This window comes from Sorex fumeus, unplaced genomic scaffold, assembly GCF_029834395.1.
Source record: "Sorex fumeus unplaced genomic scaffold, SorFum_2.1 ptg000034l, whole genome shotgun sequence".
In the NCBI taxonomy this organism is placed as follows: Eukaryota; Metazoa; Chordata; class Mammalia; order Eulipotyphla; family Soricidae; genus Sorex; species Sorex fumeus.
The window spans coordinates 44,107,813-44,135,319 of NW_026606091.1; the positions used below are offsets into that span (position 1 = coordinate 44,107,813).

General features: G+C 50.7%; 1 protein-coding gene across 4 annotated transcripts in view; it reads right to left on the reverse strand.

Moving 5' to 3' along the window:
• EPB41L4B (erythrocyte membrane protein band 4.1 like 4B) overlaps window positions 1–27,507 on the reverse strand; it is a 164,620-nt gene that overhangs the window by 8,315 nt on the left and 128,798 nt on the right. The window contains exons 20-24 of one of the 4 annotated variants that reach the window (XM_056117019.1): window positions 23,993–24,091; window positions 14,522–14,714; window positions 9,942–10,016; window positions 3,288–3,404; window positions 1,120–1,188 (exon numbers count right to left, since the gene is read on the reverse strand). In XM_056117019.1, coding sequence (XP_055972994.1) covers window positions 1,120–1,188; window positions 3,288–3,404; window positions 9,942–10,016; window positions 14,522–14,714; window positions 23,993–24,091 — 553 coding nt within the window. The remainder of the gene's footprint in view (window positions 1–1,119; window positions 1,189–3,287; window positions 3,405–9,941; window positions 10,017–14,521; window positions 14,715–23,992; window positions 24,092–27,507) is intronic. The other 3 variants (XM_056117020.1, XM_056117021.1, XM_056117022.1) reach the window with 3 other exon arrangements.

A 27,507-nucleotide genomic window follows, 5' to 3' on the forward strand; every position in this document is an offset into this window, starting at 1 on the left:
ACACGTACATGCCACAATAGGCAAGGACTCAAAAAGAGTCTCAAGGACATTACATCGGGCTGAGAGTACGGCTCAAGGAGTTGGCTTGCCAGCTTCGCAGATGGGAGCCTGGGGTTCAACCCCTGGCACTGCATGGCAAGGAGTAACCCCCTCCAGCAGTGCAATAAGAGTAGCCTCCAAGCACCACTGGGTCTGATCCCCAAACACACCAACCTCCCAATATGATGTTTTTGGGGATCACACCCAGTGGTGCTTGGAGGCTACTCTTATTGCTGAATGGAAGAAATCAGTGATATGAGGTCACATATTTTATGATTCTGTTTATTAGAAATATCTGAATTGTTAAATTCATAGCTTCAGGAGGCAGATGGGAGGTTGCCAGGAATTAGAGGGAAGGAGGAAACAGAGAAACATTAGTAATGGGTGCAGGGCTTCCTCTGAGGGGGGCACAAATATTAGGAACTAGGGCTGGTGCGATAGCATGGAGGTAGGGCGTTTGCCTTGAGCACAGTCGGCCTGGCCGAGCTGGGTTCAATTCCTCCTCCCCTCTTGGAGAGCCCGGCAAGCTACCGAGAGTATCTCGCCCGCACGGCAAAGCCTGGCAAGCTACCCATGACGTATTCGATATGCCAAACACAGTAACAACAAGTCTCAAAATGGAGACGCTACTGGGCCCGCTCAAGCAAATTGATGAACAACAGGAGGACAGTGACAGTGACAGATAGAGGTGGAGTGTTACTTATGCACTAAATGTCACTGAATATTCACTTTTTTTTTTTTTGCTTTTTGGGTCACAGGGGTTACTCCTGGCTCGGCACTCAGGAATTACTGCTGGCGGTGCTTGGGGGACCATATGGAATGCTGGGAATCGAACCCCAGTCAGCAATGGGCAAGGCAAACGTCCTACCCGCTGTGCTATTGCTCCAGCCCTACCTAAATACTCACCGTGAACTATTTACCTTTGTGTCGTGAAACTCACCTGAATAGCATGAAAGAGCTCCAGGAGAGGGTACCCCAACCCCCACTCCCCTCCGACCCCCTAGAGCTCACGGTAAGGCAAAAGCAGCAACCGTGGGAACAAGGCTTTCAAACACAGGTCTGTTCTCCGGGTTTACTTACAGTAAACTGTGGCCCTGTGATGAAAGGTTCAGGAAACGGGGTCACTGTATCAGCTGGGAATGTTTTGATCTTCAAAATAAAAAAAGGAGGGGAGAAAGACAAGAGTCACTTCCAGATTAGATGACGAGGGTTGTCAACTTATGGCAGCACCTCCGAAAGCCGAGTGGAAGGGCTCTGGGGAGCCGGCAGAGCTGTCACTGCTGGGACAAGGCCACACACCAAGGAGCCCTTAGAAGCGGCACCCTTGGGGGTTTCCATAGCCCCCGTGGTCCCGCAGGGCCAGGACACACCCGGATGACAGGCTAGGCCTCACACATGGAGCACACCCCACCCTTACTCCGCCTAGTACTCCCTTCCCCGAGGCCTGCCAGGGTCTTCCGTCCTGCTGGTCTCTGTACACAGCCCGATTATCCATAAAAGGTCACGATGAGGGTGGACAAGGCAAGCTGGGTGGCCCGGGCAGCTGCTGGCTGCCTCTATGGGAGAGGAGGTGACCACCGAGAGGTCCCATTCTACATCCCCGCCCATCGCTGTGGCTGGCTTGCCAGGACCCATCGGGCTAGAACCCTTTCACCATCCATCCACTCTGGTGGATGGGCAGAGGGAAGCGTCGGGGGAGCCCAGCTGGTGAAAATCCCCACGCTGCGGTGTTTGGGGAAGTCCCCCATGTGGGGCCAACTGCGGCAGAGGGCAGGGCTGGAGGGAGCCGGCGAGTCGGTGCCAGGAGGGGCAGGTGCCTACAGAGGCGTCGCTCTCCTTTCCTGCTCGTGGTACTCCAGAAGGCGGCAGGGGAATGCTGAGCCCGACTCTTGCTTCGTCAGGAGTCCCCGGGGGTATGGGCATCGCCTGCGCGCCCACTGGGAGCTGCACAGTGCCACCTGCCACCAGGACACTGTCAGCCAGACCCTCCCGAGGTCTCTCAGGCTCATGTGGATCTGTAACTATGCAGCCAGCAGAGCACCCTGGCACCCCTGAGTTATGTGAATGGGGGCGACAGGCAGGCCTGCTGAGGTTTGCTGGCAGGTGGAGCAGATCTCCACAAATGCCCAAGCCTGTAGCCCTTCCCCACACCCACTCTGATCTCCTTAGAAACAATTCAAAATTCCCAGAAGGGGACTCAAAGTACAATAGGGGGAGGGAGGTCCAGCTCAGAGGGCTGGTCAGGCCCTCCCACCACACGGCAAGGACTCAGGGCAGGGACTCAGGGTGCATCTCTTCCTGGCCTTAATGGTCCAAGGTGGACCTCCCAGTGAAGGGAGAATTCCTGGAGACAGATACTTGTGGAAGGAGAAGGAAGAAAGGGATTAAGACCACTATTCCAGAAAAGAGGAAGTTGGGAGCTCCAGAGAATTCTAGAAGGAGAAGGGTCCTCGACAGGGCCCTCTGTGGTTATGATGGGTCAGTGCATTGGTTCCTCCCGGGGGGTCCCGCATGTGGATAGTGATCTCAGCAGAGGGGAGCCTAAGAAAATGAACTCCCTGGCATGAAACTCATTTCTCTGAATACCCCCCCCCCACCCGCACACACACAGGGTGCCAAACCAGAAACAAAGCATGGGTCCTGCAGTCAAGCATGTGTGAGGGACTTGGGGGAACATTCACTTGATGGAGCACGGACAGTTGACAGTCGTAGAAAATGTAGCCAGGAGATGGAAAGGATGGATCACAGACAAGAGGAGACCAGGAGAGGCTCCAGAACTCGTGAGGACAATGGGGGATGCTTCAGAAGGAAGGACCGTGAATGCACATGAGAAGGAAACATGCACAAACATGGAAGAAAACGCGATGCGGAATGGCAGGCAATTCCTTTCTGTAGTCCGAATACTCGAATAGTTCTTGCAAGTCTTTTTAATTTTCTTTTCCCCCAACAGGAATGTGGCTAAGATTTTCTCTCTGGAAAAAATCTGACCCATGCAGGTCAAAACTCCGGGTATACAACTCTTCCTGCTCTAGGTCTCGAGATCCAGAGATGTTGGGGCAGGCCCTGGTGTCCCAGGTTGGCTGCCCAGGTCTCCAACTTGGCATCCTCTTGGGCGGAGCCCACCGCACCTCTCCTTGGAGGTCTTGCGTGTGGATGGATCCCCCGGGGCCACCACCAGGTAGCTTCCTACCCGCATCTCAGCTCTCCTGGCCGGGGGAAGGGCCCCCTCTCCCTGCCAGGGTACCTACCAGCCTCGTTTTGATTGGAGGGTGCATGCAAACTCCAGTGGTCTCTTCCTTCATGGGGAGAGAGAGTGGAGGAGAACAGCGAGAGTGGGCACAGTAGGGGGCGCTGGCGGGCTCTGCCTGCTCACGAGGAGTGGAGAGAAGGGGAGGAGGAGGAGGTGGTGAGACAGGGGGAGGAAGAGGAGATAAGGGAGGGAAAGGAGAGAGAGATAGCACAGTGCAAGACGGATCTGTCAACGCGGCCAGCCGGCCGGGCTGCTCTCAGGCCAGCCTCAACCCCAGCTGCTCCCAGATTCTGACCAAGGACTGGAGTCCCTCCCGCCCCCTCTGCTCTTGGCCTTGGCTCCTCTCCACAATCTGTGTCCATGATTAGACCCAAGGCCACGGGGAGGCGGGAGGGGAGCCCCACGCCAGGGGCTGGCAGGTGGGAGCCCCTCTCCTGCACAGGCCTGGTGTGCTGTGGAGGCTTGGGAAGCGTGGTCCAGGCCAAGCCAGAAGACAGCCAGATGAATGAATGAGGGCCACAGGGGGCAGTATGAGGAGCGCCGGCCTTTCATGCCCCCCGTCCACTGAACCAGGGCCTACAAGTTGCCACATGAACAGCGCTGCAGCAGCGACGACATCTAGAATGCAGGGTTAGGATTTATCCTGCCGTACTTTGTTGAAAACACACTGGCCCCGCCCCCTCCCCCCACCCCCACAGTCCTGGCCTTGGGGTCTTGCACTGGCGATGGGGTATTTGGCTGCCTGATCGGAAGAGACTCAGCCCTGGGTGACAATTAATTCCCCCATCTCAGCCCTCCACAGTGCCATGCACCAGGCAGGGGAGCAATGGCTGGTAGGTGTGAAGATGAGGATGATGAAGAATGTTCTGGTGTTAGCGATGGCGCCACTGACAGGGTTAGTCTGAGTTTCGGAGAGGGGGTGATTCACTGCGGACAATAAACACATGCTTCCTGGAGTTCCCGAGGGTCCCCTTCATGAGCTGGCATCATCCTGCCCTCATAAATAAAGCAGAGCCTCTGGGTTGTTTCACTGAAAACTCTTTTTTTTTCTTTCTTTTTTTTTTTTTGCTTCTTGGGTCACACCCAGTGGCGCTTAGGGATTACTCCTGGCTCAGGAATTATTCCTGCTGGTACTTGGAGAACCATATGGGATGCCGGGGATTGAACCCGGGTCAGCCACACATCAGGCAAATGCCCTACCCGCTGTGCTATTGCTCTGGTCCCTGAAAACTCTTCAAGAAAATTGCAGGCCTCCCTTCCCTCTCCAAACCGATGATGTCCTTGCTCTTCACTGCTGGGAAGCCTGGGACACTTTCCAAGGGGGTCTGACAACTATTATCTCATGACAGCTTTCCCAGTGACCTGCTGTTATGTTGCAATGCAGACACTGCATTTGCCAAGGCCAAGACCCAGGCTCTAGATACCCCCCAGCCCTCCCCCGAGGAGGCTTCTATTTCTAAATCCCTTCTTTAGGAACAGAGGAGTTCTAGTCAGTCAGCCACAGTCACATGTAACCATCTTTCTGCCCCAGCCCCCGACTCAATTCTCAGGATAAATCTTTTGCTGGGGGAGAGGGACCCCCACACCAGTGTGAAGTGAGTCTCTGTCTGCCATCAGGCTTTGTTCTTATCAGGACCCCTGGCCACAGGGCTTTTGTCTCTGGAGATCAGAGTAGGCATAAAATGTCCGTTTTGGATGTAAATAAAGTCTGGCAATACTTGGCCAAAAAATAAGAAAAGAAAAAAAAAACCCCAAAAAACCATGCATCTGCCTGGAAGTCATGTATGCTCGTCACCAAGGTTAACTGCCAAGTATAACGGAATAGAGCTGAGGCTCTGTTCACCACTGGGCTTTGATGGGAGAGAAACATCGACCCATACGTAGCATTCCTGAACTTTCCAAGTAAGCCTCTGAGTGAATTTAATAAAATAACATCCTCTTAGTAAATGAACAGCAGAAGACTTAACTCATAGTAAAAAAAAATGTTTTGAAATATCATTTTATTTTTATTTCTCTTGGTATTTCCTTTCCTCCTTCGGCATATTCAGACAGCTAGATTCTACTGACTTTAGCATTTCAGAAAGACGTGTGTGTGTGTGTGTGTGTGTGTGTGTGTGTGTGTGTGTGTACAGACACACGCTGGCTGAGAGAGATCATGATGGAAGCACATAAGCCTTTTGCCTCCAATGCCAGGTCAGGAGACTAAGGCGAGGGGAGGGAAAGCAGGGGAGAAGGGAGGCGGGTATCCCCTGGGGAGCCTGTGCAGAGGGGTCCTGCACTCCTCCTCCGGGACCCAGGGATTAAAGAAAGGAAAGGACTGTTGTCTTCTGGTAGGGCTGGGGACAGGGCGGGCCCCAGAGCAGAAGGGCTCGGGGGCGGCGGGGGGGGAAGGTGTGTATCCAGCAAACGGAGATTTTTCTGGATTTTTCCCGGGGTGGGGGACAGTGATTCCCAGCCTCTTGACAGGGACACCCCAGATGGTGGCAAATTAAAGAGCCCACCCGCTAGACAGACATCCCCCCAACCCATGTCCCTGTGCTCCAGAGAACACAAACGCCAGCCCTAAGATCGGCTCAGGCCCTAGGAGCCTTAGGTGATCCCAGTCCCTCTGTCTGTCCCTGCTCGGCTGTCCTCGGAGACATAGTCACGACACCCCTCAGTCACCCCAGCACGGAGGGCAAAGACTGTCCTGCTCTGGGGCTGGGGGCAGCTGAGGTGAGAGAGAGAAAAACAGACCAGGGAGAGCCAGCCGGGCTGCCTGAGCCATCTGGCTCCCCCGACACTTGATCCTCAGGGGCATGAAGGGGAAGGCCTGGGGCGCCAGGGAACGGTGCCCTCCTGCCCTCCTGCCTTGGCTGCACAGAAGCAAGAAGGGGGCTTCAGGGCCTGGAGCAATAGCACGGTGGGTAGGGCATTTGCCTTGCACGCAGCCAACCTGGGTTTGATTCCCAGCATCCCATGTGGTCCCCCAAGCATTGCCAGGAGGAATTCCAGAGTGCAGAGCCAGGAGGAACCCCTGTGCATCGCCAGGTATGACCCAAAAAGCAAAAAGAAGGGGGCTCCATCTCAAGAACAGGGGTTCATGGTGAACTCAGCTGTGATGTGTGCCGCTGAATTCAGACAGTGCCAGGACGTGAATGGGTCTTGTGCAGGGATAGGGCAGCAGCTATGTCACAGCCGGCCATCCTCCTCCCCAATAGATGCCAACTGTGGTGGTGAGTAGAAGCACCCGGCCGTGGAGGGGTGCAAGCAGGGACTGGACAATTCAGCGGCAGTATCTGCACCTCCCAACGGGGACTGGGGCTGAAGCCAGGCGCTGCTTCCTTCCCTGTTGATGTCTGTCGTGTTCAAAGAAGACACACGCACTGGATCCACAGTCCAGGGGGGGAGGGTGCTGCCTAGCATGCGGCTGACCCAGGTTGGACCCTGGCACCATGAGGGGGTCCCTGAAACACCACCCTAAGTGATCCCTGAGTGCAGGATAAGGCCTGAGCAGAGCTGGGTGTGGCCCCCAAAACAAACAGAAAAGACCCCTGGGTTGACCATTTTTTTTCTTTTTGGGTCACACCCAGTGGTGCTCTGGGGTTACTCTTGGCTCTGCACTCAGGAATTACTCCTGGCAGTGCTCGGGGGACCCATATGGGATGCTGGGGATTGAACCCCGGGTTGGCCGCATGCAAGGCAAATGCCCTACCCACTGTGCTATAGCCCCAGCCCCCGGTTGATGAAATTGACAAGCTGGACCCACGCAGAATTCGATGGCCTTAGAAGGGAACCCCATTACTCCTGGTCCAACTAACATGCATTTTTTTGCCTGTCTGTTTTTAATTAACCTCAGTTTCAGGCCCTCTGATTCCTTTAGAATTTCGCTCATGGCTGTTGCTTTTGCACAGAATGCTCTGGTCTACTTCCTTCACTTAGCACACACTCACTCCTACTTTTTTCATTTTTATTTTTTTTTTTTCGGGCCATCCTCAGTGGTTCTCAGGACTTACTCCCAGCTCTGTGGTCAGGTATCACTCCTGGTGAGGAGAGAACTTGGGTCAGCCATCTGTAAGGCAAGCACCCTACCCACTGTACTATCTCTCTGGCCCCTCCTACTCTTGAAACCCTAGCACCGGGACACCTTCACTTCCCCAGTGCTCAGTCGCTGCTTACGTGGTCTCTTGGGGCACTACTGTAGCACTGTCCTCCCGTTGTTCATCGATTTGCTCGAGCGGGCCCAGTAACGTCTCCATTGTGAGACTTGTTGTTACTGTGTTTGGCATATTGAATATGTCACGGGTAGCTTGCCAGGCTTTGCTGTGTGGGCGAGATACTCTCAAAAGCTCGCCGGGCTCTCCGAGAGGGGCGGAGGAATCGAACCCGGCTCAGCTGGGCCGGCAGCATGTAAGGCAAACACCCTACCGCTGTGCTGTGGCTCACTGCACCATTTTTGAACAGCCTGGGAATTGTTCTAGGGCTTCCCACAGAGAGACAGCACTGCCCACTCATATGCCTGTTGGCACCTGGTGCCCAGATCGTGGCTTCCTCCCTCTCTGCTTTCCTGCATGCTCAGGCTGTACCTGATAATGGATGTCTGCCAGTTGAAAACTCTCTGTTGGGTGCCCGTTAAGGATCCCAAAGGAGCATCAGGCCCAGCTCACCAATTCGCTGTCTCTTCCTCCATGCCCACTTGGGAAATCTCCCCGGTCTAGGGGGCTGGGGTGTCCTTCACACACCAGGCACTACTCAGTTCCAGAGGGGCGGGGTGCCTGCAGAAGCAGCAGCTTTGCCTGATCTCCTACAAAGAGCAGCTAAGAAGGGGTCCAGAGACCCCATCTTGCCCTTGCTCAGTGCCCATGTGGCTGCCGACTCAGGCACTCATATCTCCCCTCCATGGGAAGGCGACAAGGTGATGTGGAAAGATCCTGGGTTTCTAGATGACTCTCGGTGAGAGGCAGGAAAGGGCCCCTGCATCTGTAAGCCAGCCTGACGATGGGTCGAAGGGGAAGGCCGTGACGAGGACAAGGCTGGGGAAGGGTTCGAAGGGCTGAGTGCTGGCTTTGCATGCGGAAGCCCAGGTTGAACCCAGGCACGCCTAGAATCCCACACACTGCTGGAACAATCTCCAACCCCCAGCACTGAGCCAGAAATAGTCCTGGAGCAGCACTGGGTATGACCGACTACTCTCCCAAACCCAAAATCACTCGTGGCTTTTGTTTTGTTCTTACTTTTTGGGTAACACCCGGTGATGTTTAGGGGTTACTCCTGGCTCTGCACTCAAGAGTTACTCCTGGCGGTGGTTGGGGGACCATATGGGATGCTGGGGAACGAACATGGGTTGGCCGTGTGCAAGGCAAACACCCTACCCGCTGTACTGTCGCTCCAGCCCCTAACTCATGATGTTGATGTGAACTTGGGAAGGTCCACGGAGCAGAGTGTCACTCACTGCCAGCTCTTATCTGAGCTGTTCACGCTGTGCCTGATGGAGATATGGTCTCTGTGCCCGCAGATGCAGGAATGGGGCTGTGGCTACAGCCTGGACAGTCTTGGGCTCACTTGTCCCATCTCCAAAACCTACCCCTGTACCTTCCTCCAAACCACGGGTCCAAATGATGCTCACTCCCGAGCCTCACTGAGGTCTGGGGTGGGTCCCCTCGACTCCCCTCCATCCTCCTCTGTTCCTCTGTTCCTGGAACTCTGCCCAAGGCCAAGAAGCCGAGTACACAGGAAACTCCCGTGATGCGTTTTTGATTTGGGTCATATTTTGGCTCACTTGCCAGATGTGTGGGCCTTGATTTATGCTGAGGTACACCAGGGTATTATAGGCTGATTCAAACCCACAAAGCATCCAAGTTTGTGTCATCGAATAACATGAATAATTCCTTACTCATATGGATGCCTTAGAGTCGTTATACTTTGGGGTTTGCCGGCTCTGCTTTCTTCTCTTTTTCTCAGTCCCTCTTGCTGTTCCCTCTCTGTCTCTCTTCCCTGCCCTCCCCAATTAACTCCAAGGACAAACAATGTCATCGTACTTGACAGACGGTGGGGAAGGGGCCATCCGAAGTCTTCAGGAAGCAGAAGAGAGAAGGGCGGGCACCTGGCCTGGTCTAAATGCTGCCTGACCCCCCCTTAGTGCTCTGGCCTGAGAAACTTCTCACTGGTGGGGGAAGCGGGGGTCCTGCAAAGACCACCACCCCAAAGGGGAGGCCTATAGGCAAAGGATGGAGCACAGTAGGAACGCAGGAGGGGCCTGAGAGCAGGGCTGTGGGCTGGGGTCCGCGCTCCAGCCCCGAGGTCCCCCCCTGTATGAAGCTGCAGCAAGAGGTCCCCTATGGATGGGTAATGCGGGTGCAGCCCAGACACAAAGCAGCCAAGACTCAAACACCACAGAGCTGCCCCCCCCCAAAGCCAGCACCCAAAGAGCAGCAGCAGGAGGGGCAGAGGCCCTGCAGATCCCGTCGAAGAATGAGACCCCCAAGGTCTCCCTCCGGGCCCTGGGAAGGGTTGGGGTAGTGGGGAGGCCCCAGGACCTGGATTTTTTGGGGAAAGCAGGGCCCCCCCAGGCTATGAGCGGGGTGAGCGCAGAGGCCCATCTCGTCCAGGGGTCCCACTGCCGAGCAGTCTCTCGGGCCTGTGGGTTTCTGGAGTTAGAAAACGGGAAGTTTACCAGAGGGGTGGCTTCCGTGAAGTCCATCAGGAGATCGCCGGGCTCCAGAGTAAAGGCACCTCCTCGGGGGGGGCTCTGTGTAGGCAGACAGACACCACGGTTACAGAGGGGGCCCCGGAACACCCCCTCTCTTCCTCTCCCCTCTGCGAACCCCCAGGTTCCCCAATTTCCCCAGCCATCAGCATCCAAGTGTTCAGTGCCCTTCCCAACATGCTCTCCACTCTTTTTATTTTATTTTTTTTTTGCAAACCTTCCTGGATAGAAACAGGGTTTAAGAATGGGAGAAGCATGCTGAAAGTAGACTACAGACCAACCATGACTGCCACTCAGTTCCTCTTTTGCAAACCACAGCACCCCAAAGGAGAGAGAGAACAAAAGGGAATGCCCTGCCACAGAGGTAGGGTGGGACTGGGGGGATGGAGGTGGGAGGGATACTGGGATCAGTGGTGGTGGAGAATGGGCCCTGGTGGAGGGATGGGTACTCGATCATTGTATAACTGAAACTCAAGCACGAAAGTTTGTAAGTCTACAACTGTACCTCATGGTTTTTCACCAAAAAAAAAAAAAAAAAAAAAAAAGCAAAGCCCTTCATTGTCTTTAGTGCTCAGGGAGGGACTTTTAGGGCTGGGGGAGAGGGGAAGGCACTTCAGTATCTCTTGGGTAGATAAAGTGCAAACATTCCGTCTGGGATCCAGACAGCCCGGTCTCAAAGGTTGCTACAGTCATCAGCACAACAAAGATGCACTAGGAACCCAGGGGACCGTGCCAGGGACCAGGTTAGAGAGCATGTCTAGGCAGGCACTAAGCCTGGGTCTGAGCCCTGGCACCACATGGTCCCCAAGCATGGCCGGTGCAGCCCTAGGGGCCCCAGCCTGTGCTTTGTCGGGTGGTCCCAGTACTCCGAGCGGCCCAGCATCCTCGGGCTCTGGCCTGGAAACCTCGGCTGGTTTGCGAAACTCGTAAGTGGGATCCACGGCCTTCCGGAACACTGCTGGGGAGGCCCCTTGTCCCCCAAGAGGATAATTTCTGCTGGTGGAGGGTGGTGCCTCTGAAAGCCAGATTCTCTGTGGGGGTGTCATCGGCAGGCCTCAGCTCAGGGCTGACTCTTGGCTCGGGGGTCACTCCTGGCCTTGCTCAGGGAACCACACGTGGTGCCAGGGATGGAACTCAGGTCCAGTGCATGCAAGTGCCTGAGCCCCGCGCTACCCCTCCAGCCCCTGGAAATCAACTTCTTTGGGGGTAAAATAGTTTTCCTCTTGTCCTGGGGTCTCATTGCCCAGAGGTGTTGGGCGACCCACTGACACGGGCCTGAAGGAGAGAGTGGCCACAAGAGGGAGCCCTGAGGCCTCAGCAGGTGCCACCAGCTTCCTGGCAGCCACCTTAGCTCTATGGGGGTACGCAGGGCATGTGTGTGCGTGTGTGTGTGTGTGTGTGTGTGTGTGTGCGCGTGCGTGTACTCATGTGTGTACGTATGTATGTGTCGGTGTGCATGTGTATGTTTGCATGAGCGTCTATGTAAGTGTATGTGGATATATGTGTGCATGTGTCGATAAATGTGAGTCTATGAGTGCATGTTTATATGTGCATGTGTTTGTAAGAGTGTCTATGTAAGTGTATGTGTGCATGTGCAAATGAATGTTTGTATGAGAGTGTCTGTGTGAGTACATGTATAGTTATATGTGCATGTGTATGAGTGTCTGTGGATATGTGTCTATGTGTATGTGTGTGAGGGTGTATGTGCATGAGTGTATATGCATGTTTATATGTGTATATGCATGTTTATGTGTCTGTGGATCTGTGAGAGTGTATGTGTGTATGTGCTTATGTATGTTTGTATAAGTGTCTGTGGATATGTGTGAGTATATGTGAGCATACGTATGAGAGTGTGTGTGTGTGTGTGTGTGTGTGTGTGTGTGTGTGTGGTATTTCAGTCTGACTGTCCCCATGGCATGGGAGATACATTGTGCGACACACAGCACAGCCCTAGGCGGGGCCCTGACGCCAGCACGGGAGCTGCTCCCAGGAAAGCTGGTGCCTTGGCCGAGAGCAGCCCTGCTGAGGGTGAAGCCAGGCTCCCCCGAGGGCTTTCCAGAGCCACCTGGGAGAAACGGAGGATGGGGGTGGGGGGCGGGGGGAGGGGTGAGCTGGTCTGGACGCTGCAGCCTAAGTGCTACCAGATCAGAGGCAGAGCAGTCACCTCGGACCCCAGTTGACGCAGGTTTCGGCTCCCCGGAAGCCCACTGCCAGGAACTGGGCAAGAGAGCCAGAGAGCGTTCCCATTTTATCTGATTCTTGAAGCAGGCTGTCTGGGCTACACCTGGCCGTGCCCGGGCGCTACTCCTGATTCCGTGCCCTGCTGGGGGTCGAGCCGGGTCAGAGCAGGCCTTACCACCCTGTCCTCTATTTCCAGCCCCATTTCCATCTTTTTTTTTTTTGAAGGAAACTGAGGCTCATGAAAAACAGGGCTCTGGGGTGACGGCAGCTTCTAGCAGCCACCAGGAGGGTACAAGGTGCCAGAGGAAACCGGGGGGAACCTCGGGGTTCCTGCCTTCAGACCCCCGGGCCACCCCATCATCTCCTCCGAGCATGTGGACCTGCAGCGGAAGGGCGCCTGAAGGGAGGCGAGCAAACACGGCTGGAGGGAAGGACAAGGGCAAGGGCACTTGCTCTGTATGTCACCAGCCCTGGTTCAGTCCTGGCACCTGCTTAAGGTCCCCGCAGCACTGCCGGAGTGACCCCCGAGCAGTCGGCAGCAAGCCTTGAGCTCTCCTGTGCGTGGGCCAAAATCCAGAGGAGGGAGGGAGTGAGGGAGGGAGGGAGGAAGGGAGGGAAGGAAGAAGGAAGGGAGGGAGGGAGGGAGGGAGGGAGGGAGGAGGGAAGGAGTGAAGGAAGGAGGGAGGGAGGGAAGGAGGGAAGAGAGGGAGGGAGGAAGGGAGGAAGGGAAGGAGGGAGGAAGGGAGGGAAGGAAGAAGGAAGGGAGGGAGGGAGGGAGGGAGGGAGGGAGGAGGGAAGGAGTGAAGGAAGGAGGGAGGGAGGGAAGGAGGGAAGAGAGGGAGGGAGGGAGGGAGGAGGGAAGGAGTGAAGGAAGGAGGGAGGGAGGAAGGAAGGGAAGGAGGGAAGAGAGGGAGGGAAGGAAGAAGGGAGGGAGGGGGAGAGAGGGAGGGAGGGAAGGAGGGAGGAGGGAGGAGGGAAGGAGTGAAGGAAGGAGGGAAGGAAGGAAGGAAGGAAGGAAGGGAGAAAGAAAGAGGGAGGGAGAGAGGGGAGGAAGGGAGGGAGGGAGGGAGGGAGGGAGGGAGGGAGGAAGGAAGGAAGGAAGGGAGGAAGGAAGGAAGGAGGGAAGGAAGGGGAGGAGGGAGGGAAGGAGGGAGGGAGGGAGGGAAGGAAGGAAGGAAGGAAGGAAGGAAGGGAGAAAGAAAGAGGGAGGGAGAGAGGGGAGGAAGGGAGGGAGGGAGGGAGGAAGGAAGGAAGGAAGGAAGGAAGGAAGGAAGGAAGGAAGGAGGGAAGGAAGGGGAGGAGGGAGGGAGGGAGGGAGGGAGGGAGGGAGGGAGGGGGGAGGGAAGGTAGGCAGGCAGGCAGAAAGGCAGGCAAGCAAATGTCCTGCATTTGCCTCTGTCATTGTTCCTGCTCGACTCTGGCAATTTCAAGTGAACGGTGTATTTCTAATTTTCAAACTTAATACGGACTATTCATTATAATGAGCAGGATGGGGAACTATTAAGATTTTATGAGTCCAAATCTTCCACTGGGGGGGGCTAGGGTCACACCCACTGGTGCTCAGGAAACTGTACGTGGGATTGCAAAGGGTCAAGCGTCTTAATCTCTGTCCTATCTCTTGGCCCCATCGCTTTGTCTTGACAGGGGAGCGCTAAGTTGTTTAGGAATGCTGTCCGAAAATCAAAATTGTCCTCCCAACCCTCTGCCTCTCTGTCTCTCTCTTCAGGTTTCGGGCCACATCTGGCAGTGCCTGGGGGACCATGCAGTGCCTGGCATCAAACTCAAGCCTCCTGTGCATATATAACGTACTGCTCCAGTCCTTGGAATCATCTCTCCAACCCCCCTCAATTTCTTAAAATTTTTCTAAAGCACAGGACCCATGGTATTTTTTTTTCATAGTCTGTGTCCCGTAAATATTCATCTTTCAGGGACAGATTGTGATAGCACAGCGGTAGGGCGTTTGCCTTGCGTGCAGCTGGCCCGGCTGAGCCGGGTTTGATTCCTCCGCCCCTCTCGGAGAGCCCGGCAAGCTATCGAGAGTATCTCACCCTCGTGGCAAAGCCTGGCAAGCTACCTGTGATGTATTCAATATGCCAAACACAGTACAACAAGTCTCAAGATGGAGACGTTACTGGGCCCGCTCGAGCAAATCAATGAACAACGGGAGAACCGTGACCATGACCAGGGACAGATTATATAGCAACACCAACACCGAAAACAACAACGGCAGGAAGCATGCACTGGAAGCTGTGACTGCTTGACAAGTGCACAGAGTTGGTCCTGTGTGACATGAAATGCAGATGCCACGGCCTGAGTCTAACGGAGCCTCCAGGAGAGCGCTTTCTCCTCCAGGCTTTATCCCATACCTTGACCCCTGGGGACAGCTGGCTCTTGCCTTCTGAGTTCTGAGGCGAGCTGAGCGGGTGGCTCTGGGGGGAGGCCAGCGGAGCTGAGACTGGGCTGGTGGCAGCAGCGGCGGTGGTGACAGGCGTGGTGGTGGCTGGTACGCCGACGGCCTCAGCCAGGTCTGGAGGGAGGTCATCTTCATCACTGCGGTTGCTAAAAGCACATGAAGCTCTGCTCATTACAACAAGAAACAGCCGGTGGAGAGTGCAGGGAGGGTGGGGGAAGGGAGAGCCAGAGTGGGGATTTGGGACCCCCCAAAACAGAGGTCTACCAGATGTCTTGCTTATTGATGTTTTTTCAAGGTGAAACTGGGGTTACATTTTCTGTCATTTGCCATGGTGTTAAAAATCTTTTTTCTATATACTTTTATATATATACTTATACATACTTTTTAAGAAGAGTATGTTCTAAAATATTTATATATTTTAGTATACACATAATAGTTATCATATCATCCATTTGTACACGAATGCTTCCATGGCATTCAATATGTTTTATCATGCTGTGTACACACTGCCACTATTTATGACTAAATTTTAAAATAATTTCATTTGGTGCTCTCTTCTCTATCTGAGCTTCCTTTTCACCTAGAGCCTGTGGCTGGCCTTCCATTCATGGAGCAAAATTCCTGGTACTAATCTCAGCCATTCCTGGGTGTTACTCTCCCTTTTTGTTGCTTTATGTTCCCCAGATGAATACAATCTTTCTGTGTCTATCCCGCTCTTTCTGACTCATTTCGCTTAACATGATACTTTCCATGTAGTACCACTTGTATGTAAATTTCATAACTTCATCTTTTCTAACAGCTACATAGTACTCCATTGTGTAAATGTACCAAATAAAGGGTGTTGTGAGGACCCTCCCAGGGTGGGAGAATCACGCTGAAAGTAGTCTATAGACCAAACATGATTGCCACTCAATGCCTCTCTTGCAAAACACAGTACCCAAAAGAAGAGAGAGAGAACAAGGGGGAATACCCTGCCACAGAGGCAGGATGGGACGGGGGGGGGGATGAGGGGGGGGTGCTGGGACCCGTGGGGATGGATGAAGGGCACTGGTGGAGGGATGGGCACTTGATCATTGTATAACTGAAACCCAAGCACAAAATTTGTGGGCCTATAACTGTGCCTCATGGTTTTTCACTAATAAAAAAAGAAAAAAATAAAATAAAATAATTTCATTGGTCCTTACTCATTGACCACCTCTCTATCACTCTCTCTCCCCTCTTGGCAACATCTCTTCATTCTTTTGGAATGAATTTGACTATTTCCACATTTTTATCTTCATCTCAGTTCTTGACTCTCCCCAGATGGGTAGACACAGCTTTCTGACTACGTGAATCCACATAACTTCAAGTTCAATAACTGGTGCTCCATTACCAAGCTACAACACATCCAATCTTCCTTATTAAATTTGTTTTTTCCCAGTGATATCTAAGGCCAAAAACTTGAACGACCTTTTGACTCATTTTTTCCCCTCTCACCTTCACATAAACACTGCCCACAGTATCTAAATTTTCAATGTATTTTTAATTGAGGTAACACCAGTTTACAGACTGAGTTTACACACTTTGGGGATATAATGTCCAATCATCCAATATATGTACTGCTGTGCCTGCCTTAATTTACTTACCATATCTTTTACTTCATATGGCATCTCTACTAGTTACAGAGATCAGAATAGAAACAAGGTTTTACTCTAAGTAAAAACTGATTATAAATACGATGCATAAATCTGTTTAATCCCGTTATTAATGATTGGTTGGATCTGGGGACAAACTGGCAGACTACCGAATGTAACCTGCCCACACGGCAGAGTCTGGCAAACTCCCCGTGGCATACCCAATATGCCAAATACCAGTAACAATGATGGGTCTCATTCTCCTAACCCTGAGAGAGCCTTGAATATGGCACTTTTTAAAAAAATCTCAGGGCTAGGATGAAGGAGACGTTACTGGGGCCTGCTCGAGGCAATCAACGAACAACAGGATGGTCGCGATCGTGATCGTGAATGTTTTCAAGCCCATCCACATTGTCCTTTGTGCCAAAATTTCATTTATTCTCCTGGTTGAATAATATTCCATCATATGGAAGACAATATTTTATCCATTTATCAGTTGCTGGCACTTGGGGTGTTTGCCATCTTTGCCTTAGGGGAACAATGCTGCCTTAAACATGATTGGGCAGAAAGCATTTATGTGCCCACTTTCAATTATTTTGGATGGGAATTCCACCTACAAGTGGAACTGTCAGTCTGTACGCTAGTCTTCTATTTAACTTTTTGAGGAATCGCCGAACCAAGGTTATGATTTGAGCTGAGATCCCTTAAGAGGTCAACAGAAGGCTCAGGAATCCCACTGCAGGGTGTGAAGGATGTGATGGGAATCTGGACCTATTTTTGTTCCTTTGGGGTTTGAAATCAACAGTTCTTCTTGGACTCCAGGGGAAAAAGTGGGCTCATTTGCTGGGGCCAGGGAGCTCTGATGGAATGGGATAATCTAGACAGAAAGGGACAGGAGGTGGGGGAATCACCACCAGGGAGGAATAGGGGTGGGTCTCCTCTGCTTGTGTCCAGGCCCCTCAGATTTGTGGGGAGGGAATGTCGAGGCTGGAATCCCTTCTGCTCTGATCTTTCTGGCACTGCACCATCAATCCCCCATGCTCAGTACAAACAGTATTTTCTCAAGCATAGAGAAACTAAGAGAAGTTTCTTCTCCCTTAATACCAACCACCTCGCTGCCTGGCCATGAAGGGCAAAGGTAGGATCAATCCCCATCTGTGGGGCGCTCAAACCCTGTTCACTTCAAGGAAACTTGCTCCCGAGGGAACCTGCGGGTCCTTGAAATATCCTGCCTAAAAAGTCCCTGTAGGTCTGAGACCTTGGGCCACGCCAGATAGTCTATAGCACCAATGTGATTGAAGGTAAATGTCAAGGGGTTTGGGTCACACTGTCCTGGTCTGTCCTCCAAGAGGCTGGACACTGAGAAACTATTGGCAGCCATAGGGATGGCCCAGGCCAGTATGATGGACCCCCAATACATCCCTAAATTCCCAGGCTCAGGCGAGAGTTCCCCTGGTTGGCAATATTCTGTACATGTTAACAACCAGTGCCTGAAAACAAAGAAGTGGTTGGCAGCTTGTGCTGGAAGTTTGCTTTTTCCGGAGTGAGGGTGGGAAAGGGACCATACTTGGTAGTACTTGGAGGACCCTGTGGTACTGGGGATTGAAACTTGGGCCCCTGCATGCAAAGCAGGTACTTCCGCTCTTGGAGTCACCTCCCCAACCCCCCCATGCCTGGAATTTCCTGGGCTTCACCCTGTGTGCCTTTTCCCTTTGCTGTAGCCTCTTACTAGACTACACCATGAGCAGGACAATCATAGCCTGGATCATAGCCTAGAAGTGAGTCCTTCTAGGGAATCGGCAACCTTGAGGGTGGTACTGGGGAACTCTCACACACAATCCCCTCCCCCCACACCTTCCATGGAGAATTTCTGGAACCACATGGGCACAAGGGTTGTTTCAGAAATTAGGACCAAGTCAAAGCGTGATGAAAGAGCCATGATTGATGCTAAGCGAAATGAGTCAGAAAGAGAGGGATAGACATAAAAAGACTGCATTCATCTGGGGGACATAAAGTAACAAAATAGGAGATTAATACCCAAGAATGGAGCGATAGCACAGTGGTAGGACGTTTGCCTTGCATGCAGCCAACATGGCCGACCCGAGTTCGATTCCTCCGCCCCTCTTGGAGAGCCCGGCAAGCTACCGAGAGTATCTCACCCGCACGGCAGAGCCTGGCAAGCTCCCCGTGATGTATTCGATATGCCAGACACAGTAACAACAAAGTCTCCAATGGAGATATTACTGGGCCCGCTCGAGCAAATCGATGATCAACGGGAGGCCCTTTTTACTTTATCCTAGATCAGTACCAGGAGGATTACTCCATGGCTTAGAGGCCAGCTGGGCACTCTAGGGGAAAGGGCAGCTCAGATAGAGAAGGGAGCACCAAATAAAGGTGTTTGGAGGATCCTCCCAGAATGGGAGATGCATGTTGAAAGTAGACTATGGACTGAACATGATTGCCACTCAATGCCTCTTTTGCAGACCACAACACCCAAAAGGAGAGAGAAAACAAAAGGGAATACCCTGCCACAGAGGCAGGGTGGGATGGGGCGGGGGGGGGGGGGAATGGGTGTGGGAGGGATACTGGGATCCATTGTGGTGGAAAATGGGCACTAGTAGAAGGATGGGTGTTTGATCATTGTATAATCAAAACCCAAGCACAAGAATTTGTAAATCTACAACTGTACCTCATGGTGTTTCACTAATAAAAATTAATAAAAAGAAAAAAAAAAGAAAGATCCATGATTGGTGGGAACCAGTGTGGCCCCTTGCAGAGTCCCTTATGATGACCTCTCCATGGCTGTGGCCTTCAGGGAAATTTGTAGCCATGAAGCCAGGGAGAAGGGTCCCCAGGGGATTTTTTAGATGACTCTTTGAAAGAGTCTCAAAAGGAAGATTTTGAATTTAGGAATAATAAGGGTTTGAGTGAAGTTTGGCTACGTTAAGTGGAAACATTAATAAGACACCACGAACTTGGACCTATACTAATATGTAAATCAGATTGACTTCATATGCAATTTTCTCAACATAAGTTGGAACATAAGCTCCACTTTCAGAGAAGAAAATAATATTCAGTAGCTGACTGTTAAGTTAGTTAGATCACATGGCTAATTAAGTGGAAGAGTAAGGTTAAAGTACTTTTGGTCTCATTAATAAAAATTATAGCCTTCAGAGGGTTCTTTTGGAGAGTGGAGAGATAGGACAAGGGTTAGGGCTCCTGCCTTGCACCATGGTTTGGTCCCACACACCACTAGGAATGATTCCTGAGCACCCTTGGGTGTGGCCTAACTCCACCTGCCCTCAAAAGAGGGGTCATTTTAGGGGGATGGGATGGTACTGGAATTTTAGAGGTAGGTATGGAAAATCCTATCCAACTTAGAAAGATGTTAAACTATACTTCTGGAATTCTGGGGTCTGTTTGTTTGGGGGCTACCCCCAGCAGTGCTCAGGATTTACTCCTGGTTCTGCACTCAGAGGTCACTCTTGGCTGGCTCGGGGAACCATCTGGGTGCCGGTGTCTATGGGGTGCCAGGAACTGACCCAGGTCAGCAGCATGCAAGGTTGTTCTACCTGCTATACTATCTCTCCAACCCCTGAAATTCTGTATTATTATAAATTAATGAAAATCAACAAAAAAGGGAAAAAAATTCACAACCTTAAAAAGAATATTCATGGGGCCTGGAGCAATAGCACTGTGGGTAGGGCATTTGCCTTGCATGCGGCCGACCCGGGTTCGATTCCCAGCATCCCATATGGTCCTCTGAGCACCGCCAGGGGTAATTCCTGAGTGCAGAGCTAGGAATAACCCCTGAGCATCGCTGGGTGTGACCCAAAAAGAAAAAAAAAGAATATTCATTTTTTTCATTTTACATAAAACATCGTTTTAGAAACATAGCTCACTTTAACGCTGGGAGTAAACTGATGTTGCCTAAAACTGAAAGACTCCAAATTTTTCTTTTTGTTTGCCTTTTTTTCTTGGGGGAGGAGCTGAGTGGGATGACACCCAGTGGTGCTAGAGGCTACTCCTGGCTCAGTACTGGGGGGCTGCTTCTAGTGGCACACTGGGGACCATAAGTGCCAGGGATTGACCCTGAGCATGCAAAGCATGTGTTCCACCCACTGAGTTACCAGCTTCGAGGTTCAAAAATCTTCTTTTTTCCCCACCTCTGGTTTTTGGGCCACACCCAGCAGTACTCAGGCTTGCTCCTGGCTCTGTCCTCAGAGATCACTCTTGGCTGGGCTCAGGGGACCATATGTGGTGCCAGGGATTGAACCTGGGTCAGTTTTATGCAATGCAATTGCCCTACATGTGTTCGCTCTCTCTGGCCGCTATATTTGAGGCATCAGGGATTAAGGTCACAAACTCACACTTATCCAAGGTGAGTTTGATAAGCCACAGATTGGGGCTGTTTCCTGGGGCTCCCTGACGGCAGAGATCTTAGGATCATCTCTGATGTGCAGGTGGCACTGGGGGGTTTGAATTCATGACCCCACACACTTGCCACGCAAGCCCTTTAAGTCACTGAGCCATCTTCTGGACCTGAGGTGATTTCATTTTTAACAATATAGATGCAGGGCCAGAGTGCTACTATGGTGGTTTGGGTGCTTATCTTTCATGTGGCCTGTTCCATGCCCCACATCCCATATGGTGCCCTGTGCATGGTAAGGACTAATTCCTGAGTGCAGAGCCAGGAGTTACGCCCTGAGCACCTTGGGTGTGGCCCCCCAAAAAAGAAAATATCTAATATGGATCCACAGAGAAATGTCTAGTATTAGCAGATGGGAACGTGGGTTTTATTTTTAGTGGTGTGATTCAAAGGAGTTAGTTTCCCTTTAGGCTTTTCTGTCTTGTTAGTATCTTTTTAGGCCTTTGCCCCATGTTTAAATATGTGTATTTTGGGGGGGGGAATGAAGCCGTTGGCCATTTCCTAAACATATCTTCTGGCCTCCATGTGAACTAATAGCACATTCGCCAGCCGTTTCCCTCTGTCTGCTCTGCACACAGCTGCCACCGTCTTCCCGTGTCCTAGTTCCAGAAAAGACCATAGTGGAGGTTTCTGTTTCTATCTTTAAGAGAAGCCATTTGAAAGCTTGTTCAGAGCACTTAAACCTCAAAATCCTCCTGGTGGAGTACCCTACAACCCTAATTCACATCATTCCACCGAGGCACTAGAAACACTCTCACAGCCCAGAGAAAGGGATGTGTGTGTGCACAAGCATTGCTGCATCTCAAAAAGAAACATGCGAAGTATTTTTTTTTTCCTTTTAGGAGATAGGAAATTTGAGTTGACCTTCATCATATTATTCTGTGACTACAGGTTTATTGACTTTGACAATTTTGGAGAATGAAAAGATAAACAATGGTTCAGGAAGTCTTCAGGGAACCCATAAAAACTAGGAAAAGCCATTGGGCTGGGATATGGTATAAGGGTGAGGGTGCAAGCAGGACATGTGTCTGACCCAGGTTTGATCCTTGGTACCACATGGTCCCCCAATCAGCACCAGACCCAGTCCTAGAGGCCCCTGAGTACCACCAGGATGGTGGCATAATCCCTGCATGGCAGGACCCAAGTCACATGGCATCTCAGGCCCTTGCATTGAACTGCCAGCTTAGCTGGTTTAGAATTGCTGGTGCGAGCCTCCGGTCTCTTGAGTACCACCGGGGAGGCCCCATCCCTCTCACCCTTAGCGACACCAAGAAGCACTAGGAAAATCCCTTTCATTACGTTTGCTGTTGATAGAGTGTGAGGACCGGGATGACATTCTTTGATTTTAAAGCAGAATACTCCGGGACAGCTGAAGAAAACAAGACCTGTAAAATGAGAACTTAGAAAGCATTTCCTTCATAAAGGTGTTTTGGTGAGTTGATCAAATTTTCTTTCCTCCCAAGTCATGGGTTAGCCAATATTTCCAAGATTATTATATAGCCCAAATGGGGGACAATGATATTTAGTGTTTCAAAATTCATTTATTTATTGGTTTCTGGGCCATACCCAGAGATGCTCAGGGTTACTCCTGGCAGTGCTTGGAGGACCATATGGGATGCTGAGGATCAAAGCCGGGTCAGTTGCATGCAAGGCAAGTGCCTTACCCACTATATTATCGCTCTGGCCTGAGTGTTAGGATTTAAAAGGAAAGATTGGTCCTTTGAGTTTTATCTTCACGGGACCAGATTTTTCATGGTTCATTTTGTCTCCTTGAGATCATTAACCTGATCAATTACTGGAGTCATACCGTGGCCTTTCTAGGCAACTAGGATGTTACAATTTCCAGAGGTTTCTATAAGGCTAATGAGGTGGGCCATTTCGGTCCCGAAAACAGAACCTGTCCTCCTATCAAAATGCAAGTGCCAGGCCTGAGATGCTCGTTTGAGAATCACATCCAGGGTGATGTCCCCCGTCTTACATGTCTCACTCTGGCAAGCCATAAATACGACCTTTTCTTGGAAGCGCTGAGGGCGCTGAGAAGAAAGGAAGAGAGACAACTCATCCTAGGGTCAGGACTCTTGTAGCTCCACCCACATCACCTCATGAAACTCCCGAGGTGAGCAGGTACCTATTTAACAGGTGACGAAAGAGAAGATCAAAGAAGCATTGAGCCTGGAGTTCACAGTTTACAGATTAGCCAGAGCTCCAACCAGGCCTCTTTCTATGGATGCATGGATCCCTTTGTGTCTCTCTGACAACTCACACACTGGACATCCCCCTGAGCCACCACCGACACCCCCATGTGGGAGCTGCCATTGTGAACAAGTGCCATCGTGAACACTGTGCCATGTCTGAAGTCAGGCTAACACTTGGATGTGGCTTAATTAACACAGATTGCAGTGATGGCGTCAACGTGTTAAAAATCCTATTCTGACGACTGTGTCACCCTTCCAACAGGGTTTACTTGCCTCCTTTGGCCTATAATTATGAGTGACCTTGTCTTCCCCGCTAATAAACTGTACATCCTCAGACGGGAATGTCCCAGCGTTTTGTTTGGCGTGGTGTTTACAACAGCCCTGGGCCCCTGGTAGCCTCCAGGGAACGTCTGTCTGTCTGGCTGAACAGCACTGGTGATTCTGAGACACTTTAGGATATGCTCAGTGATTTGTTCTGGCTCTGATGACAGATCAGGTTACCGTTCACTAAGGCAATTTCTGATGTGGCTCCCCATGGTCCCTCCCTCCCTGTCATTAAGTGATTCCCTCCCCTTCAGTGTTGCCTGGCCCTGGTGATTTGCTTTTATAGAACTGAGAAGGGTGAAGCACCCAGATGTCATTTCTGTGATTAGATTACAAAGGACCATGGCTTTTGCCTTGTTCATGTTCTCTGGCTCTTCGTGCGTGCGTCCACTGATAAAGAGAGCTGGAGAGAGGCCCAGGGGCCTGGAAATGAAGGAAAATCTTCAGCCAACTTCTAGCCAGGAACTGAGGCAGTCAGTTCTGCAACCCTGGAGGAAGTGGATGCTGATAAGAACCGCATGAAGGAAGCATCAGATGGGACCACAGCCCTGAGTAACATCTTGAATATAGCCCGTGTGAGTTTCTGACACGTGAAACCAGCTAGGCCCAGCCTGGATTCCCCCAGACGCTGAGGTAACAAACGTACACCTTCCCAAATCACTAAGATTTGTAGTCTGTTCAAAGCACTCAACAAAATACCAATGACTACCATAACATGCTTTTCTAGTACAGTTAGGATTTCGACTGGAAACCAACTGCTAACTGGGAAATGACTCTTTGGGAGGGACGAAGAAGCAGTAAGTAACAAATACTTCAAACCATTTTTGTTGTCATCATGAAAACACGTGTAATACAGAACTCACAAACTGTACTGTCTTGTCAACTTCCTCACTCGGGGAGGCTTGATTTCCGGCTTGTCCACTGCTGGCTGGGCAGTTTCCACGTGGATAGCAATGGGACTTCTAGAGACATAGCAAAAACACAGCACAACACACACATATACAGAGATTAAGGTCTTATTTTTGGCAAAAAGGATTTCTTTCTCTGTCAGTTTATACCTCCGTATCACTGATAGTCATGTAATGTGTTTTTTTCTGCTCTCCACTCTACTAAATATAATTTTCAAATATATCATAGAAAATCTTAAGGAATAAAAAGTATACGAAAGAAAATATAGCAGAGTAATTAAATATATTGAGTTTCATACATTTTTTGGGCCAAAACTATAATAGGTTTTGCTAGTGAGGAAAAACCTCTGGAAAACTTATTCTAGTCATCTGGTAGCTATAGTAACATAGCACAGAATATATATATTTCTTTTGAAAAAAAATCGAATCACGGAAAAGATGGCGGCCGCACGGGAGCCTTGTGGACAGCAGGCTTGAGCCGGGGGTCGGGGGTGACAGGGACCTCATGGGAAGGGGGGCGTTCTGGGCCGTCCTTCACGCCCGACCGAGGTCGCCAGCTGCCCCCCACGAGCGGCTCTCAGGCACGGCCACGACTCCAGAGCACAGAAACCAATCTCTTAACTATCTAACTTTTAATAGAAATTCTTCCAGGGTTAATAAGTAAAATAGCAGAAATCCAAAACCACGCGGCCGCGATAGCCGGACATCATTTTATTCTTAAACCAAGTTGTAGAAAGCAAATCATTTCACAATGCTGTTTCAGCATGTCTGATTGGGGGGGGAGAGGGTCGTAAACTCTAAACAATAATTGTGCATCTTCTATCGAAACAATGTATCTAGTCAAAGTAGATAGAGTATTAACTAGAACTCATCTGCCTCACAGGAATTGGGAGGGGTGGGAGGTGGGGTTCTATTGGGGTTCGCGGTTAAAGATGAGTGTTGGTAAAGGGAAATGTGTTTGATATTTACATGACTGAGACCTAAACCCGAAAGCTCTGTAACTTTTCCCACAGTGATTCAATAAAGAAATAAATTAAAAAAAAATCGAATCACGAATCACGACCATCCTGTTATTCATCGATTGTCTCGAGCAGGCCCCAGTAACGTCTCCTTCATCCTAGCCCTGAGATTTTTCAGAAAGTGCTACATTCAAGGCTCTTTAGGAGAACGAGACCCATCATTGTTACTGGTATTTGGCATATTGGGTATGCCACGGGGAGTTTGCCAGACTCTGCCATGTGGGCAGGTTATATTTGGTAGCCTGCCAGTTTGTCCAAAGTAGGAATGAGATAATAAAGGCCCTCCCGTTGATCGTCGATTTGCTCGAGCAGGCCCAGTAACGTCTCCATTGGAGACTTTGTTGTTACTGTGTCTGACATATCGAATACTCTCAGTAGCTTGCCGGGCTCTCCGAGAGGGGCGGAGGAATCGAACTCGGGTCGGCCATGTTGGCCGCTTGTAAGGCGAACGCCCTACCTGCTGTGCTATCGCTCCAGGAATGAGATAATAAGATGTCATAATAAGATGTCGCACGGCCACGAAAAAATATCATATTTAAATGAAATATGTAGCATCAGAAGACCCTGAAAGCTTGCTCTGAAATATTTAAATTATTTATAAACAAATAATGAAAAAAAATTAAGTTCCTGATCATACTTTCTCAAGAAAATATACCAGAAAATTAGTGAGTTCTAGTTAAAACAGTGGGCTTTTTTGTGCTTCTCATTTGTTAATTTGTTTTTGGTTACAAAGATTGAATCCAGGACCTCTTATATGTGAACTATTTGCTCTACCATTAAGCTATATCCTTGTCCACAACAATGATTTTATTTTTATTTTTTTGTATTTCAGAATACACCTGGCAGTACTCATGGCTTACTTCTGGCTCTGTGTTCAGGGGTCACTCCTGATGGCTTGAGGGACCATATGGAGTGCTAAGGGTTGAACTGGTCAGCCATGTGCAAGGCAAGACCCTACCCCTGTACTATCACTCTGGCCCCTCACAACAGTGATTGCAGAGAAAAGTTTTCATGAATTTTGGTAGGAACCACTACTAATTTCATTTTTTTAAAAAAATCACATATTTGGGACTGGGCAGAGAGCTCCATGGAAAAGCACCTGCCTTGCATGTGTGAGGCCCTGGCTTTGGTCTCTGGCACCACACACACAAAAGAAAAATCAGAAGTTAGTTGTAGGACCAACGGACATCATAACTGATAGAGGTGGGGCCAGAGCTATAGTACAGTGGATAGGGTATTTGCCTTACATGCAGCCAATCTGGGCTCAATCCCCAGCATTCTCTATGGTCCCCGCAGCCTGACAGGAGTGATTTCTGAGCACTGTTGGGTGCGAACCAAAACCAAAACATAACACAACAAAGCAAGTAACTGGCAGAAGACCTGAGCAAGGAACTTGGGGTAAATGAATGAACACTTCCAGTCCTCCATTTTCTTCTTCTAGTTATTTATTTATTTATTTACTTGGGCTGGAGCATCGGATAGCACAGCGGGTAGGGTTTTTGACTTGCACGCGGCAGACCCGGGTTCGATTCCTCCGTCCCTCTTGGAGAGCCTGGCAATCTACCAAGAGTATCCCGCCCGCACAGCAGAGCCTGGCAAGCTCCTCGTGGCATATTCGGTATGCCAAAAACAGTAACAACAAGTTTTACAATGGAGACGTTACTGGTTCCCGCTCGAGCAAATCAATGAACAATAAAAGGACAATGCTACAGTACTATTTATTTATTTTTGGTTTGGGGCCAAACCAAAAACATCTGGGTATGTTCAGGGATCATGCCCTACCATCTGTACTATCATTCCGGCCCCCATTTTCTCTTTGACACATAGCCTCACAAGGCCAGAGGTATGTGGCCAAAGCCTACTAAATGTTTAGCGAATAAACTCGTGAAGGAACAAATAAGGAATGGCAATTCAACATCCTCTGGTTCCTGATTTCCTCAGGCTGGGAGGCCCATAGTCAACTGAACGGATGAAGGAAGAACTCTTAATTCTGCAGGAAAGTGTACAAAGCTGAGTGAACTGGCTGGTCTCTGAAAGTCCTCAGGGAGGAGTTTACATATAACTGGAGGGAAGATTTTCATAATGGAGGGAAGATTTTCAAGGGGGCACAGCAGGCTGAAGGTGCAGAGCCAGGGAAGGGCAGGGGGACTGCCCCTAGGGCAAGCAGGAGCCAGGAGCGACTTGGTCTCAGTGTACTCTGAAGGCAATGGCAGTCACTAAAGGTTTTAGGCAGGAGGCATCTAAGCCAGACTTGCACTTTGAAAGATCCTGAGAGCGATGGAGAGGGGCTGGCTTAGGGCAAAGGCTTCGTCTCAGTAGGAACTGTCATCAGTCACGTGGAGAGAGACGGTGAGGGTCCCAGCTAAGCCAGGAGCAGAGTCTCATCGAGGAAGACAGTGGGAGATAACAAGAAAGCTAAACCGGTAGGACTTGGTGACCTGTTAGATGGAG